Below are 18,235 nucleotides of genomic sequence, written 5' to 3'. Positions count from 1 at the left end.
CTCTTGTGTTGAACTTCGCTCGTAGTCCATCCTAAGGCTTCAGCGTCTGTAATATACAGTGCTAGACCTGCGCATCTCGCACACGTACTTGAAGGTGTGAGGTTCCTGCACAGGGTATTGCAAGGCTGTAACGTTGCCCTTCCTATACTACCCAACGATACCTTGTAATGCAAGAAATAAACACGGCACAAGTGCTGCGCGGATGCCGTAAGTCATGCCTGATTAAATGGTGCTTACAGTCGCGTTTCGTTCTCTTGGCCACAATCAGTTACAAGTTATTTCGCCTCTTAATGGGCTGGCTGGAATATGTAGCGCCCACAGAGTGGTCTGCCGTATTGCAATGTTTTCTCCTGGTCTGAACTAGAATGTTATTGATTCGAGTTTTACTCGTTCGTAAAACACATGGCGGTGTGTAGACGACACACCCACGATGTTTTATTGCATCCTTTATTCCTGTCTCAATGTGTCTCTTCAAATCTTTTTTTTTTTTTTTACGTTTTCTCACCATGCAGTTGGCGGAGGATGATAACTATGCCGAGTGGTTACGCCCAGAAATTCGTTGTAATAGGGCCCGTCAAATCTACAATCACGCTGCTGCCCTTAGCATAAGATAATAATGTTTTAAACATTATTTGTCTGAAGTACAACTCTGCAGCAATGTTTCAGTGAAAACGACAACCACGAACTTCTGGCGCACTCCATCACTCGTATGTACACTGCTCGCCGGTCGAGGTTTAGAGCGTCGCATTTTTCGAGAGAACTTCTGTCATCGCAGTGCAAGCTTAAAGTTGACGAACGACTACGGGCAGCGCCAAGAGAAATGGTTCTCCCAATTTCTCACCACCGCGAGAGTTAGACAGGAGCCACTCAGCCACGTGAACGGCAGAGACAATATACGCCGTGACAAAAGTCGCCAGTTAGCCAGAGCGGAGGTGTCGCCTGACTAATGAACTGTCTGGCTATACTCGAACGGACTGCGGACGTGCTTGTGTCTAGCGCCAGTCTAACGCGGCGGGAAGTTATTGCGGGAGAGCTATTTTCTCCTCTCGTTCACTTCGACACAACGTGTGCTTGCGTACGTCTTTCGCAAGTGCTCCGCGAGCCTGTCGCACGTGCGAGCGTATGAACCTGTTTACTTGCACCGCGCTCTCCGGAAGCGAGTTGACCTGACCCTGCTCGTAGGAGAAAGCGCCGTCTCCCCCCCATGCCCTCCGACCGCCCGCTACTTGGAAACACGTGGATCACGGAACTGCTTCTTTATTTCTTTCTTGTTTCATATCCACCTCATCGCCCTGCTCGCCGTTCCAATAGTTCCGCACAGCAGTATACGGAAACTGCGCCGGCTTGTTGACGTTTGTGAGGCTAGCAATTCCAATACGGAACGGCATCGAAAACTGAACTGCCCGCAACGTAAACTTGTGGGTGCCGCCGTAGGAAGTCACGCTGAAGCAAGGAATCTAGCGCGGTGACACATAACGAGCAAACGCCACACAGGAGGAAATATGTTTGCGTGGGCCTACCTGCAGATACCTCGCGCCTGTATGCATTTGCGTTTAAATAAATACCTTGGTGTACGCTCGAAAAGAGAAATATGATTGCTTTGAGAAAACAGTGAGTGCCTTAGTGTAGAAAGCGAATGAATTTCAAAGACGTTATGCAACACACTGAATTGAACAATGTGTTCATTAGACTGCAGGTCCTTTCCCACGTACATTCTCAAAGGCAACTAACCGTAACCCTCCAAAACAGGATCGTCCCAGCATCATAAGTGCTTGTTGTGTGCCACCAAAAAGTTGCCAGATGACGTCACTCTAATGGAGCGGGTGCAGTAAGGATCGCGTGGGCGCCCCCGCCCTCTTTGTCGGCATTCGGCCCGGCACATGCTCAGCATCCGCGCAGTCTCTCTCTCTTTACGAAGCTTTGCACTTATACGCCTAGTCTCTTTTAGATAGTGCAGCAGTCGCAACGTCCCCCCACTCTGCAGCGTCCCTCTAAGCCTATCACTCTAAATACTTTTTACACCTATGGCGGTGCGGGTTCCTCACATGCACGGCTGATACCTTCAATGCTATATAATGTTGTACTGTACATGACAACGAGCTGCGCTATGCATGCAAAGAGAGAAGCCGTAGTTGAAAACTGCAATAATGCTGGCCATCAGGCGTACGCCGAATAAACATGGCCGCAACAGTTATTAAAGTTTATTTCACGCAGTGCTCGTGTGGTCTGTCGCAGCCCCGTCATATTTATTGATTGACCCGAAGGAGTCGCGTAAAGAAGTCTTCATTTCTCCCCATCAGCCGTTCGATGATGATGTTAGCTACAGGACAGACAAAGCACCCTTTATGCATCCATATAATGATGTTCTGATGTCCGTGTTCAATGCGCAGTTTTCAGGACGTTAAAACCAACGCTTCAGTTCTTTAAGTTCATTATTTGGGACACCGGCGCTATTGATCGCGATCTGTACCTTTACCAAAGTGCTCTGCCATACTTCCCAGAGGGAAAGTCACAGCGTCAAATTCCCCGTCTCCTTCTTTGTATAGCTTCGCACCCCCTCCCCTTCCCCTTCCCACCACTGATTTCCTCCACGCGCGTTCTCTTGTTTCCTTTAGTTTCGGAGATCGAGCGAGAGAAACTATCACGGAAAACAACCGCTTTCCTTGCGTACATCCGTCCCGTTCGCCCAGGCGCCAGCAGGCCCCAACTGTGCTCCTGATAGCCGGAAGTGAGTTGCCGTTTTGCGGAAGTAGCTCCTCCTATGCGGAATGCTTGCTACACGCACATGTCTGTGTTTGCTTGAGGCTCAGTCTACGCGGTTGAGGCTCGCTGTGACAGCGAGAGCCGTTGGGTACCGCAGACAAAGGGGCAACTTTCTTTGAAAAGGCTGCTCAAGCGTCTATACCTACAGCTTGCCGTCAGGCCTTACAGCGCGTATATATATATATATATATATATATATATATATATATATATATAGAGAGAGAGAGAGAGAGAGAGAGAGAGAGAGAGAGAGAGAGACAGAGCCATTTGTCATCTGGACGTTATATTGCTTCTTGTTCGTCAATTTCTTTTAGTCTATTTTCTGCCTCCTTGATATTTCAATCACTACATTTCAAACAGCAAGCCTTCTATATAGCATGGATGCCATTTTCAAATTTCCTTAAGCACTCTCCCTTACGAAGGTTTGCCGCCGATAGAAGTATTCGGAGAATACCGTATATAGGGTGTCCCAGCTAACGTTAGCCAAGCTGTTAAAGAAACAAACAATTTAAAACACACGGTGCAATATACGGTTATAAGACTTGGGGTGTTTGGTCGTCCGACCTTTGACGACCGTGCATCGTAGACCTTATGATCGTATCACCCATCATATTTTCTAAATATTTGTTTTTCCTTAAACAGCTTCACTAGCATTACGTGGGAATCACGGTATACGATCTGTATGAAAGCCCAGTGATGAAGTAAACCGAAAGGTTTTCTTCTGTAGGAACTCGATTTGGCGTGACGGTAATGTGGCATTGTGTTTCTCAAAGTACTCTTCGTGGGCGCCGCTCAGCCACAGAATGGCTAGAACATTTTCGAGGACCTATGTGTAGCAGCGCTCTCTATATTGAATAAAAGCAAATAGAAACCGACAAACACGGCTGAAGCTGAGTGCCTTCAAATAGAACCTAACACCACCACCCTCGCTTCAGATGCGTGCATGGCATGCCCATGCTTATTAGTTGTAAAACCAGCGAGTGAAGCTAAGAAGACGTTAACCGTATACCTTATTGTCTACTCAAATATTACAGCTTTAACCTGACGCTTCTTTCACAAACTTCTATATATATATATATATATATATATATATATATATATATATATATATATATATATATATATATATATATATATATATACATACATAGACACACACAGCCGCTCTAGTAGAAGCGCCGGACACTACTCGCACAATAAATTGGATGGAATGCGAAATCGACTAATTAACAGGAATTCACAAATTAACCTTGTAGTTAGTTATCTTATGACCCATATAGCAATTTACAAATTCTAGCAGTGAACTTCGCAAGGCAGATCCACTTGAAATGACTTCGCAGGACGACACCAGTTTCGAGATAGAAATTCCCGAACTTCGCGGAGAAATGCATTGGCGTTCATGCGGTCATTTTGGCGTATCCAGGAGACTCGATCCTGAAGAACGTGCCAGGCGGCTTGCGACAATGCGCATGTATTAGGCAAGACGCTGTAGCTCAGAAACTCGACAGCGTGAAGCCCGTTTGGAAGCCCAGCGCAGACTCTTGCGCGAAGACCGGAAGCGCAACACAGAGCAGGATGTATCGAATGCGATACCAGAATAGTAGACAGCTATGCCAAGTAAGGATAGCAGATTTAATGACCGCATAAACTGCCAAACATTCGCTTACTTAACAAACTTAACAAGCACGGTGCCAGCGCGCACAGGCAAATATGAACACACAACACTCGATGACCGCGGACCCTCGCTGTCAAAAGGCCTCCGTGTGGGAAGCGCAGCCATCAGCCGTCGGCGCCGTCGGTACATCTTCGCCCTGCAGATTGCTTTCAAGACATTGCGCTCGCGGCCGCAGAATACGCCTTTGCTGGCGGAGTACAACCCGCCCCACCCCCTCCCTCCCCTTCACCGGGGACCATGCACGCGGCTGAAGACAGCGCGCTGGCACCCCGCGTTCCTCCTTTGCGCACGCGAGATTCAGCCGCGATCGTCGGCTCACCGTCACAGCTTTCCTCGCACATGCAGCATAAGTCGCGCGGGGACGATGTTATCGCCCTAGAACTTTGTACAGGATATCGTGGCGACGACGACGGCAGAAATGTGCCTGCAGTGCCCATATAATTGCTATCGCAAATATATAGGAATGCCACCTACACCCTTGCGGGTAGGGTAACCCACGTTCACAAAGTGAAACGTCATATAATATTTTCCTTCGTCCCGCCTGATCGCTGTGTTTGCCTTCTTCGGTCTTCGTGCTTTACGTGAGCCATGCCAGATAATGATGACGACGTCGTTGCCGCTGTTCATAATTATGTTGGTGTGCTTCCTTCTGTTACGATGTGAAGAATGAAGAATGAGAATGAAGTATACTGGATGCCACCTCCGCGTCCTTGTATTCAGGGTCCGTCGTGTCATACAGAATCAGATATGAGGCACTGTCTCGAAAAATCTTTCCATCAACACGTCTTGATGCAGACTCGTCATTGTAAAATGAATCGCAAACCACTACCACCAAAACAAACGTGAATGAAAGCTGGTGCTAGCCGGCGATAACGCAGTTATCGAACACAATAAAGCTTAATTTCACCTTAAAGAAAGGCCTCAACGGCATGTTTTAATGTGCCGCCATCCTAAAGATGTAATAGGTCAAATGTATCAAGCGAAAAGTGCTGTGAGACTCATCATGCAAGGTCGCGCTTTCATGAAAGCTGACTTTGGCATTTCAATCCAACGGCACATTCATCTTGATGTAGGAATATATCCTGCACTATATCGTGACAAAATTTCCCTAGATATCGTTCGTACTGTCAGTGAGATGTCCAGTGGCATCTGGACATCTCACTAATAATAAATATTAAACGACGCGCACAATATGAAGCAATAACTGAGCTTAAAAATAATTAAAAGCTTACAGAATGCCAGTGTGTTGACCCCTGCTATCCTCCTACACTGTTCCTGAAACGACTATTACCCATAATTTCTCTTTTGTTCATCATTTCGTTTTCACAGTGCAAAGCAACAGGTCACGGTGCACGAGCTCGTGTCGATATGTGCCTTTCTCCGAATAAGTTGACCTTTTTTTGCTCAAAGTACGCCCTTGGGAACCATCCGAGCCGAAAACACCGCACTCCTAGGCTCTTCGGGTCACCAGCGCCTGGTGCACACCGCCATATAGTGCGTCTAATTCGACTCGAAGCTAAGTCGCTGGCACGAACTTTCCTACACGGATATTCCTGCTGGTCCTAGATCGTCATGCTCTGTGTCCTGCAGTGCGAGGCGTACGCAATGAATATGCTACCTTACTCCTCGTCGGTATTCGGTCCTGCACGAATGGCTTCGAGCTTCCCCAGGTTTATGCGCGGACGTCGCCTTCTAGCTGATTCACCGCCTCTTTTTTTCTACGTGTCTTTGCCTCCTTGAAGTGTCATGGTGCACTAGAACTAAACAAATTCTGGCTAACCTCCTCGCCCGGAAGCTGACTAACTCGACGCACGTGTGCTTACCGGTCAGTTTCCTGATTACGTAATAGCCGTTACCCTGCAACGCATTCGTGCTCCTTTGTAATATGAAGCAATTAAATAGATTTGCGACGCCTTGTTTGCCCCTTGTTGCGTTTCGCCTGCGACACGTGGTTTTGCCGGCGCGACTGCGGCGGGGCGGCAGACATTTTGGCCCGATCGTCGTCGCCGCAACACTCATCGCCAGGTGTTTCCAGGCGCGACTGCGGCGATGCGACCGCCTAGGGATCATCCTCGCATTCCAGTCATTGTGCCCGAAACAGGCGATGCCAAAGCAGGGATCTCATTCCAGTTATTGGGCCCGAAACAGGCGATGCCAAAGCAGGGATCTCGTTCCAGTCATTGTGCCCGAAACAGGCGATGCCAAAGCAGGGATCTCATTCCAGTTATTGGGCCCGAAACAGGCGATGCCAAAGCAGGGATCTCGTTCCAGTCATTGTGCCCGAAACAGGCGATGCCAAAGCAGGGACCATCCTCTCATTACAGTCATTGTGTCCGACCGGCAGCGCCACGACAGGGTGCTACGAGATCGTGCTCGACATGGTGCTACGGCATCGCTACGACAGTGTGCGTCACCATTAGCCCATTGTACATTCACGTGCTCGTCTTTTGAGGGGTTCCTTCTTGCCCTCAACTGCGAGAGTATAAAAACAGCTGCCCCCGGACGCCAAAAGGAGGGCTCCGATTTCTTCTGTTGAGTGAAGTGCTCTCCCGTCTCTCTACTTCGGTCAAACCTGACCGCCAACTCTTTGCGATGTTAAAATAAACAAGTTGTTTCGTTGTTACCAGTCGACTCATGCTTTGCCGGGACCTTCGGATGCTTCCAGTTGTACCCCAGGCCGCCAGGCCAACGCTACCCTTGGGGCTTGCGACCCAGGTACAACCACGGGCGTCAGCGCCGAGTTCCCAACAGATCGTACCAGCGGTCCGATCCAAACATCTGGTTGCCAGCGGTGAGATCGCCTCCGACTTCAAACAACTGTCTGCCAGCGGTGAGATCGCGACAACGGAGGCCAGCAGCGAAGAGATGCAGTTGACGGTATGCTGAGCAGCTCAACGACGATCCGGGAGCAGTGCAACGAGCCCTGTGTGACGACTGGTTGCCTGCAGCGGAACGACTGCGCGGAATTCCTGCCTGCGAGGTTTGGTGAGTGCGGGACTTTCTTCTTCTGAGCTTTGCCAGGCTTTTGTTAGTGTTAGAAACAGAGCTGGTAATTGTGGTTGTCGTTGCTGCCGGGTTAGTTTGCGGCAAGACAATAGTAAGCAGTAGAGAAAGCAGCATTCAGAGCAGCCATGGATTTGAAGTCGTTGCGCAAACCGAAATTGTTGGAGCTTGCAAGAGAGTTGGGTCTGGATGTCTCAGACAAACTAAGAAAACCTGAACTGCTAAAGGCTATTCTTGAGTTAGAGGCTGAGGATGACGAGCTGTCGGAATGCCTTGAGACTATTGAGGAGAGGTCAAAAAGACAGGAGCGCGAACTTAAAGAGCAAAAAGAAAAAGAAGAGCGTGAACGTAAAGAACAGAAAGAAAAAGAAGAGCGTGAACGTAAAGAACAGAAAGAAAAAGAAGAGCGTGAACGTAAAGAACAGAAAGAGCGAGAGCAACAAGAGAAAAAAGAAGAGCGCGAACACGCTTTGGAAATGAAGCGTCTCGAGGTAGAGATGGAACGCGCTCGTAATGGAAGTCAGGCACACGGTGCAGGAGAACGCGTATTGTTCAAAATGACGGACCTGATGCGGCCGTTTAAGCTTGGAGAGGACATTGGTTTGTTCCTGGTTAACTTTGAGCGAACGTGCGAGAAGCAGGGGTTCTCTCGGGAAACGTGGCCACAGCGCTTGCTCACTTTGTTACCCGGCGAGGCGGCCGACGTAGTCGCTCGCTTGGATAGAGAGGAGGCAGAGGATTTCGACAAAGTAAAATCGAGTCTGCTAAAAAAGTACCGGCTGTCTGCGGAGGCGTTCCGTCGGAAGTTTCGGGAAAATGAGAAAGGCAGAAGTGAGTCATATACAGAGTTTGCGTATAGGCTTATGTCGAACATGCAGGAGTGGCTCAAAGAAGAGAAAGCGTTTGGTGACCACGATAAAGTTCTGCAGTGTTTCGGGCTAGAACAGTTTTATAGTCGGTTACCGGAGAACGTGCGATACTGGGTCTTGGATAGGCCAGACGTTTGTACGGTGGCTAAAGCCGCTGAGCTAGCCGAGGAGTTTGTGACGCGTCGGGCTCGCGGAGCTAAGGACGGTCAAAAGGGTGAATTTGGCTCGAAGTTTGAGAGGCCAAAGTTCACACCCATGAGATTAAAGGGGGACACGCGTAGTGCGGATGCGAGCGAAAGCAGTCCGACCAAACGTAAAGAGACGGCGGCAGCCAAACGCAGAAAGCGGTTCGAGATGAGGCGAGCGCGCTTGTGTTATACGTGCCAGAAGCCGGGTCACTTTTCGGCGCAGTGTCCGGAAACAACACCAAAAGTTGTGTTTTTTTTCAATAGGCAGCACTGACGAGAACATGAAGCTTCTCGAGCCTTACATGCGAGACCTCCTCGTGAACGGGAAAGAGTGCCGAGTGCTTCGCGATTCCGCAGCTACGATGGATGTAGTTCACCCATCTTACGTAGAACCCCATATGTTCACGGGCGAGTGCGCATGGATCAAGCAAGCCGTGGAAGCTCATAGCGTGTGTCTGCCGGTAGCAAAAGTGCTTATTGAGGGACCTTTCGGAGCGCTTGAGACAGAGGCGGCAGTGTCATCTATGCTGCCACCCCAGTACCCGTACCTATTTTCAAACAGGTCCGATCACCTCCTGCGCGAGAAGGGGCTTTTGTTTGGTGAAGCTAGTGTTCAGGCCTTAACCAGATCGAAGGTTCGGGAGCTCGCTGCAAAGGCGGTAGTTGCGGGGCCGACGTTATCAAACAACGAAAAAGGGTCAGAGGCGCAGCAAGCTGATATTCCGAGCACGCCCGAACTGAATAAACTTGAGTCTGTAACGTTGAAGGCGCCAGATACTGGAGAGGAAATGCCCGACACGGGAAAGTTAGAAGAGCTATCTACTGATTTGCTCATCGCGCCTACGTCAGACGGACTTGATAGGTTGCTAAAAGTCAGCCGGTCGGCTTTGATAGCCGAGCAAAAAAAGGATGGCAGCCTGGAAAACGTGCGCTGCAATGTCAAAGAAGGTATCGCCAGGAAAACTGCGCGTTTTGTGGAAAGGGGTGGAGTCCTGTACCGGAAGTATCTAGACCGCAGAGGAGTGGAGTTCGATCAGCTGGTCGTGCCTCAATGCTATCGTCAGGATCTGTTGCGCTTGTCACATGGGGGTTCGTGGTCCGGACACCTAGGAGTTAAGAAAACTAAGGACCGTCTCTTGCAAGAGTACTATTGGCCAGGGTGTTTTCGGGACGCAGACCATTTCGTGAGGACATGTGACACTTGTCAGCGGGTGGGCAAACCAGGGGACAAATCGAGGGCGCCGTTGAAATTGGTACCTATCATTACGGAGCCTTTTAGACGGCTCGTTATTGATACAGTGGGACCTCTGCCGGTAACAGCCACGGGGTACAGACACATTTTGACTGTGATCTGCCCAGCGACAAAGTTCCCTGAAGCAGTGCCGCTTAAAGAACTCAGCTCAGTTGAGATAGTTAATGCACTACTGTCCATATTTGCGCGAGTTGGTTTTCCTGCAGAAATTCAATCAGATCAGGGCACAGTGTTTACTAGCGCTTTGACGACAACTTTTCTCGAAAGGTGTGGGGTAAAGCTGCTACACAGCTCAGTGTACCACCCACAGTCGAATTCCGTTGAGAAGCTCCACTCCGTCATGAAGCGCGTGTTGAGAGCATTGTGTTTTGAACATCAAACTGACTGGGAGCTGTGTCTGCCTGGGGTGATGTTTGCGTTAAGAACCGCGCCGCATGCAGCTACGGGGTTTTCGCCAGCTGAACTGGTGTACGGTCGCTCGCTTCGATCTCCGCTTCGCATGCTTCGAGAATCATGGGAAGGTAGGGGCGACGACCCAGTCGTGGTGGAGTACGTGCTTAAGCTCCTCGAACGCTTAAGAAGGGCACAGGAGTTGTCAGGTGAAGCAATGACAAAGGCCCAGCAGAGGGCCAAGGTTTATTATGATCGGACAGCCAGGGCCCGTCGTTTTGAGGTTGGCGATGAGGTCATGATATTGCGCACATCGCTAAACAACAAACTAGACGTGCAGTGGGAGGGCCCAGCACGAATTGTTCAGAAACTGTCGGACGTTAACTACGTGGTAAGTCTGCCAGGAAAGCGGAAAGCACAGCAAGTTTACCACTGTAATCTGCTCAAACCTTATAGACAACGGGAAGCAGTGGTGTGCATGATGATAAACGTTCCTGAAGAGCTTCCAGTCGAGCTTCTGGGACTAGGCTCAGTGACGAACAGGGAAGACACCGGTCAAGTCATTAGTGACCTTATCAGTAAAGCACCGCTGTCGCCCGAGCAGAAAACCGAACTACACCAGCTATTACAAGAGTTTCAAGGTCTGTTCTCTGAGAGGCCTGGTAGGACTTCTGTACTTACTCATGATATAGAACTTACCTCCCCAGAGCCAGTACGATCCAAGGCGTATCGGGTGTCACCCCGCCAGAGCGATATTATGGAGGCTGAGGTAAAGAAAATGCTACAGCTCGGTGTTATTGAGGCAGGTGAGAGTGATTATACCTCCCCTTTGATTTTAGTTGAGGTACCGGGCAAGGAACCTCGTCCTTGCGTCGACTACCGCAGGCTTAATTCCATCACTAAGGATCAAATTTATCCGATCCCTAACATCGAGGAGCGCCTTGAGAAAGTTAGTAGCGCTCAGTTTATTTCCACCCTAGATCTTGTCAGGGGTTATTGGCAGGTTCCACTTACAGAAGAGGCTAGTAGGTATGCGGCGTTCATTTCACCAATGGGAACATTCCGTCCTAAAGTGTTGAGTTTTGGTTTGAAGAACGCGCCATACTGTTTTTCAAGCCTCATGGATAACGTGTTGCGGGGACAGCAAGAATTCGCTTTACCGTATCTAGACGACGTAGCGATATTCTCCGCATCCTGGTCTGAGCATATGACACACTTGCGGGCAGTGCTAACCCGCCTGCGCGAAGCGGGCTTGACAGTAAAGGCTCCTAAGTGCCAGTTAGCACAGGCCGAGGTTGTCTACCTCGGTCACGTGATTGGTCAGGGTCGTCGCCGCCCCTCTGAAATAAAAGTGGCCGCTGTGCGAGACTTTCCGCAACCGCGCACCAAGACCGATATTCGGTCGTTCTTAGGTGTCGCCGGCTACTATCAGAGGTACATCCCTAGGTACTCTGATATCGCGGCTCCCCTGACGGATGCTCTAAGAAAGACAGAGCCTCAAACAGTCGTCTGGGACGAGACCAAGGAAAGAGCTTTTAGCGCCCTAAAGAGTGCCCTAACAAGCCAGCCTGTGCTACGATCGCCAGACTATACAAAAGGGTTCATTGTTCAGTGCGATGCTAGTGAGCGAGGCATGGGCGTTGTACTGTGCCAACGGGAAAATGGAGAAGTAGAACACCCCGTCCTGTATGCTAGTCGTAAGCTGACCAGTCGTGAGCAGGCGTATAGCGCCACCGAGAAAGAGTGTGCATGTCTCGTGTGGGCCGTTCAGAAATTGTCATGCTATCTAGCCGGCTCGAGGTTTATCATTGAGACGGATCACTGCCCTCTCCAATGGCTGCAGACCATCTCTCCCAAAAATGGCCGCCTCCTGCGCTGGAGCCTCGCTTTACAACAATATTCCTTTGAGGTGCGTTACAAAAAGGGGAGTCTCAACGGTAACGCCGATGGCTTAAGTCGAAGCCCCTAACGTAGGAATCAGCCTCAAAATTGTTTGTTACTGATGTTTTTCTTCCTGAGGCAGGATTTTTTTTTAACATATTGCTTTTGTTTAGTGTTTCAAAGTGATGATATGCTTTCTAGTGCAATTTTTCAATTTGTGGACGCGTTCTGAGTGATGCTAGACTACTGTAAGGAACTAGGCAGTGGTATAAAAAGGGGAAAGAGCCTGGCAGGGCTTAGTGAGGGTTGTGCCGTGCTTGCTGACTGAGCGGTTGAGTTTCAGCGTAGTTCTAACGCTTGCCGGGAACGAGAACAAAAATGTGAACTCTCCCGAAGTCACTTTGCAGTGTCCCGTGCGAACCTGAACGAGAGAACGAGGCCTTCTCTGTGCGCTGCGCTCAAGAAACGTCAAGGGACGCCCGACTTCGGTTATGAGCATCATCGAGCGACATCCCTCCGGACAGCGGATGCAGTCCCCTGTCCATCGGGATCTCCTTCCCCCGGCGGGGCGGTCTGTTGCGTTTCGCCTGCGACACGTGGTTTTGCCGGCGCGACTGCGGCGGGGCGGCAGACATTTTGGCCCGATCGTCGTCGCCGCAACACTCATCGCCAGGTGTTTCCAGGCGCGACTGCGGCGATGCGACCGCCTAGGGATCATCCTCGCATTCCAGTCATTGTGCCCGAAACAGGCGATGCCAAAGCAGGGATCTCATTCCAGTTATTGGGCCCGAAACAGGCGATGCCAAAGCAGGGATCTCGTTCCAGTCATTGTGCCCGAAACAGGCGATGCCAAAGCAGGGATCTCATTCCAGTTATTGGGCCCGAAACAGGCGATGCCAAAGCAGGGATCTCGTTCCAGTCATTGTGCCCGAAACAGGCGATGCCAAAGCAGGGACCATCCTCTCATTACAGTCATTGTGTCCGACCGGCAGCGCCACGACAGGGTGCTACGAGATCGTGCTCGACATGGTGCTACGGCATCGCTACGACAGTGTGCGTCACCATTAGCCCATTGTACATTCACGTGCTCGTCTTTTGAGGGGTTCCTTCTTGCCCTCAACTGCGAGAGTATAAAAACAGCTGCCCCCGGACGCCAAAAGGAGGGCTCCGATTTCTTCTGTTGAGTGAAGTGCTCTCCCGTCTCTCTACTTCGGTCAAACCTGACCGCCAACTCTTTGCGATGTTAAAATAAACAAGTTGTTTCGTTGTTACCAGTCGACTCATGCTTTGCCGGGACCTTCGGATGCTTCCAGTTGTACCCCAGGCCGCCAGGCCAACGCTACCCTTGGGGCTTGCGACCCAGGTACAACCACGGGCGTCAGCGCCGAGTTCCCAACAGATCGTACCAGCGGTCCGATCCAAACACCCTGTCACGATGTGTTTCTTTTTTTCTGGATGTGGCCGGCTGAGCATGTGCCTCGCTAAAACAAAAATATGCACATTGCAGCTGCCGCGTTCGCCACACTTGTTGAGGCAATTTTTTTTTACACTTAGTATTCTTTGTAACTGTGGTGACCTGAAAATACTTGGACAGCTTACGCACGACAATAATCAATCCTACATAACAAAATTTTGCTGACAAACTACTTCCAAGAAGTCTAAGAAACTACGAGGACATTAATGTTCTTAACGAAGAATTTCACACGGATATGCATGCTGCTCAATATTATTGCCTGTCTAAACGCAACCATTGCGGCGCACACAAATAAGAATGTCAAATACACCCCTTGTAATCAATACTGGCCGGAAAGTGGTCGATGTGTATTGCCACGTGTGTACTCTTGTTCATCGCGATTTCCTTTTTCGCACGCCGTAAGCGTTATCAGGTTGCTGTTGTTTTTCAAAGCATTGTTGCAACAGGAATGTTGTAGCCCGCTTTCATATGAGCATGCCTGTCTTGCCAGATTGCTCGCGATGCATGACTTCAATACCATGGTTATTTTCATGACCACTGGTGAAGATTAAATTTTGGTGGCCCACTCGGAACGCAGGCCGGCATTTAAGCGTGTCGTTCCGATTGATGACCCACGACCCTTCCAGCCAAAATAGCCTCCAATAGCGTGATTGCATTTTTAGGGGCACAAGTCCGCAAACAATTTCCGTTTTCAAATAGACCTTTTCAGGAAGACGTGGTGTCTGGCCACGTCTGGCTTGAGGATATTTTCGTAAATAAGCCCGGGGTGCTCTCAGCAATACGTGTCTCACAATCATCACAGCTCTTGGGATCTACCTCTATGGAGATTAGGCTGTAACTGTTGCCATTTCTTCCAGCTATCATCGCGTGTGCACGCATATTAACAGCTATAGCGTTATGCAACAGGCTTTATAGCACAACATCGTCATAGTTCATTAGGATTACATGGCTCTCGCCTAGGTGTTTTCTTGACACCCGTAATATGCATACGTGCAGTAGCAATGAACTTTTGTAATTCTATTTATTTTAACGCAATAATACCATTACCGTAAAAGGTCTTTACCCAAGAGACTCTTATTGTTCAATTAATGTCGGTGGTATAAGCACATAGTCATTAAGGTGATTCGAAAGGCGGGATCGAGAGGCAACTTTAAGGCGGCAGGACGCAAAGCGGATATTGAAGGTAGCGTTCATGCAAGAAACAATGCAGGTGCACTTAAATGAAGTGAAAAGACCGACTAGCTGCCCAGCGTATGCCATGGTGTGAGACCGGGATAGTAGGTATTCCACGATGATAAAACCAGCGCGAGAGCAGACACGCAACACAAAAAGAAGCGACAAGGACAAGTGCTGAACGCGAGAAGTGACAAGGACAAGCGACAATACCATGGACTGGTCAAAGCAGTTTGGGAAAAAGATAATTATTAAGGGCCATTGAAACCAAGAAGCCGTTACGGTAGGAACAACGTAATCATAGTGTCAGCTGATACAACAGAGAGACGCTGATAGACTATGGAGGCGTTAGCATAATTGATCGCTTGGCAGGCTACTCAAGTATTTGGCCATAAACTTGATATAACTCACATGTAGTATATCGGCAAGAAGCCTTTATAGCGACCCATTGCAAAATCAAAGTTGGAGAAAAGCCGTTGCTTTTAAGCATCACGTCGATATTCTGTCACATTTTCTCACAAGCTACTTTCTTTTGAATATCTTTCCTTTTAATTTTTCAGTAAGTGTCCCTAATGTCCACATAGTAGTCATCCACTCTTGCAGAAAGCAGGAAGTACATCTCTTTCCCACGTGTTCTGTGCCGACGTAGACCAACAATATAACGATTTTGTTGGATTCGGTGCTTTTTCGGACGTCAGTGTCCTGGGTTACTGACTACTTCTCCCGACAGTCCTTATCTATGATGAAACAGGTGACGTCACAGATTACGAAATGCTTGCTATAACGGCGACGAACGCACATGCAGTGTGCATTCCACAAGCTACGCGGTTTCGACATAAACCCGATCGCTCAACACTCATAATCTTAAAAGCCCAAACAGAGAGCGGATTAACGCTGTGACGCCCCAAAGCCAAATTGTTTGTTTTGTTAAAATTTATGCGCGCAATGGGGCGATATTTAAAGACGGACAGCATTGGTGACCACAATGAAGTTCTTACTGAAGCAACCGGAACGCGTGACTGCTGACACATCGCTAATAAATCGTAAAGGCGATTACATCCTCTGAAAACAGTGACTAAATAAACCATGGATTCACTTCACTTTCGCAACTTTTGGCCCGCCGCCTTTACTCGTGCACCATCCACGTAGGCATGCTAAACATGTGAATTGATTGAGATACTATGGCCTAAGGGCATAACGCACACTCTCATAGAGTTATTCACGCTGTATTCAGTGATGGCGCCTATGATTGCCACAATTACGCAGGACCATTCGTGCGCCGTAGCTACTGCTGGATGATAATTGTGCACTCATGCATCGCTGAACTGTACACAGAGATAAAAAAAAGAGGGTGGAGGGAAAAATGTTAACCAGGTGAGCGTTCCTTTGGCTATACCCTGCCGCAGAGAGGCGGTAAGATAAAGCGAAGGTGTGAGGGAAAACAGACAATACACGTGCACTATACAAAGCAGTGAGCTTAAATTTGTGAGAGGCAATACGAGACACATATCGGCAAACATGCTTTGTAACTTTGTGAACCATTATGGCGCCGCGAATAGAAAGAAACAGGAAGGATACGCAATGGTCCGAACGAGCACCGACCTTTGAGTTGGGACGCGCCGGACTTGCAGGAGGATCCCGCGGTGCCGTCGTACGCGCCGGACTCGCTCAGGGCCCGCGAGAAGTGCTCGTCCACCACGGACGAGATGTCGCCGCTATAGTACGTGAACACCACACAGTTGGCCGACACGTAATGCGCGTCGCCGGGCACAGCCGACGTCCCACCGCTCACCGCCGCCGAAGAAGGGGACGAGCCGCCTCCTCCCGTCGCCTGAGCCGCTGCTGTGTGTCCTCCGGGCAGCGAAGAAGACGACGCCGCCTTGCTCGCCTGTATGGAGGACTCCTCCCGGTCGGGGCTCCTGGCCGCCAGGGGTGTCGAAGGCGACGACGACGCCGCCACGGCGCATGCCGACGAGGAAGATGAAGAACGACCACTGGAACCGTGGTGGCCGGAGGAGTTGTTGCCGCTGCTCACGCTGTTGTTGGCGGCGGTGCCACCGCTTCCGCCGTGGTGGTTGTGGTGGTGGTTCCGCGAGTGGTGCGACGAAGAGGAGGAGCCCGCGGACGACGTCGAACGCGGCGGACCTAGGGACTGCAGCGACGAAGGCGGCGTCGCGGGAGAGGATGCGGCCATGGCGGCGCTGCCGGCCAACAGGTCGTGCATCTTGGGGCTCACGAACCGCTGCGCAGGAAAAACAGAATCGAGAGAAATACGATGTCATGCACCAGGGTAAGGGGCGGATCAGCATTGCCATATGGAAAAAGTATGCCCACAGTGAAGGAACGACGAAAATTTCAGCGTGTGGCGAGTATGTGCAAAAAGGCAATTAGACGTCGAGTATTACAGCCACGCTCCGAAAAGCAGATGAAGAGGTACATATATTTTTATGTCCTACTTGGCCGATCTGCCATTGTGCCAGCATTCAGCGGGAACGCTAACCTATAATTCATATATTCTAGGCGCAATTGTCAGCTTTGACTGCAGGCAACCCGGCCCTTGTGGCATGACAATAACATTTTGCTGATACTGGCGCCGTCCACTCATAAAGGAACCCAGAAAGTTCGAATAGCACTGTGAACAACGTAGGCTGCGAAGTACCGTCACTTGCCTGATCACACAAAGATGTAAGCTGGTTACATCACACTATGCGTCATGAACTGTCGCTTCAACATACATGAGCCATCGTTAAAGCGTAAAATGCCATTGAGCATTTCTCCGGTTCGATGCAATGTTACTGTCCTGCCAGTATAGCTATAGAAGTGGCTTTTGCAAAATTTTACTGGTAACTTATTGGAATGGCCGACGCAGCCATGCTTGGCTTGGGCATATCTGAAGAAACACTGAACACGTGCTGTGTCTCCATCGTCGATGTGACTACGACTGTTACGCTATTGGGCGTTGTAGGGCCTCTTAAAGCGTGCTCTATAGTATTAAAAAAAAGTTCACTATAGCGTCATGATCGTGAGAAGATATGCAAGGAGGAAGATTGGGCACTGAGCTTGTGCACTCGCGCTTGCGCGGGGCAAAAAGCAATGAAGACGCAGTACCAGCCTGGTCTTCGTGGTGTCTGGATATGTGTTTGTCCATACCTATCGGCCGCTTGATCGAGCGGAGTCGCCACCTGGCGCACACTCGTGAACCATGCGTGGAACGTACGGAGCACCGCGTCATCTGCTACCTATCTACGTTCTCCTGTCCCCAGTGAGGAGTACCAGGTTAGAGACATGCTCTCCAGACCGACTTCGCTTCCTTTCTGTTCATTAATATCGAATCCTCCTCCTCCGTGTTGACTTGTGCGCGTATGCTTTGCATCTTCTCTAAATACTCTTCTTTCCATGGTTGTAGTGCAGTCGTGAGTGCTGGTATGCATTTTTTTTGCCGATATATAGACGCATTTGGTCTGCCACTGTACTTGCTGCGCTGTGATAAGATAGGTATGTGTTGTATGTGTTGAGCGCACAATATGTGATCGTCGCCCCCTCCGTTTGTCAAAATCACTTCAATTT

At 49.7% G+C, this 18,235-nt stretch overlaps 1 protein-coding gene across 4 annotated transcripts in view; it reads right to left on the bottom strand.

Annotated features, from left to right (window-relative positions):
* LOC142584888 (uncharacterized) overlaps positions 1-18,235 on the bottom strand; it is a 103,573-nt gene that overhangs the window by 47,600 nt on the left and 37,738 nt on the right. For all 4 annotated transcript variants that reach the window (XM_075695214.1, XM_075695215.1, XM_075695216.1 and 1 more), the window contains exon 2: positions 16,271-16,910. In XM_075695214.1, coding sequence (XP_075551329.1) covers positions 16,271-16,910 — 640 coding nt within the window. The remainder of the gene's footprint in view (positions 1-16,270; positions 16,911-18,235) is intronic.

This window comes from Dermacentor variabilis, chromosome 6 (genome assembly GCF_050947875.1).
Source record: "Dermacentor variabilis isolate Ectoservices chromosome 6, ASM5094787v1, whole genome shotgun sequence".
NCBI lineage: Eukaryota > Metazoa > Arthropoda > Arachnida > Ixodida > Ixodidae > Dermacentor > Dermacentor variabilis.
The sequence above is the reverse complement of the archived record's forward strand: the minus strand, read 5'-3'. Positions and strand labels throughout refer to the sequence as shown.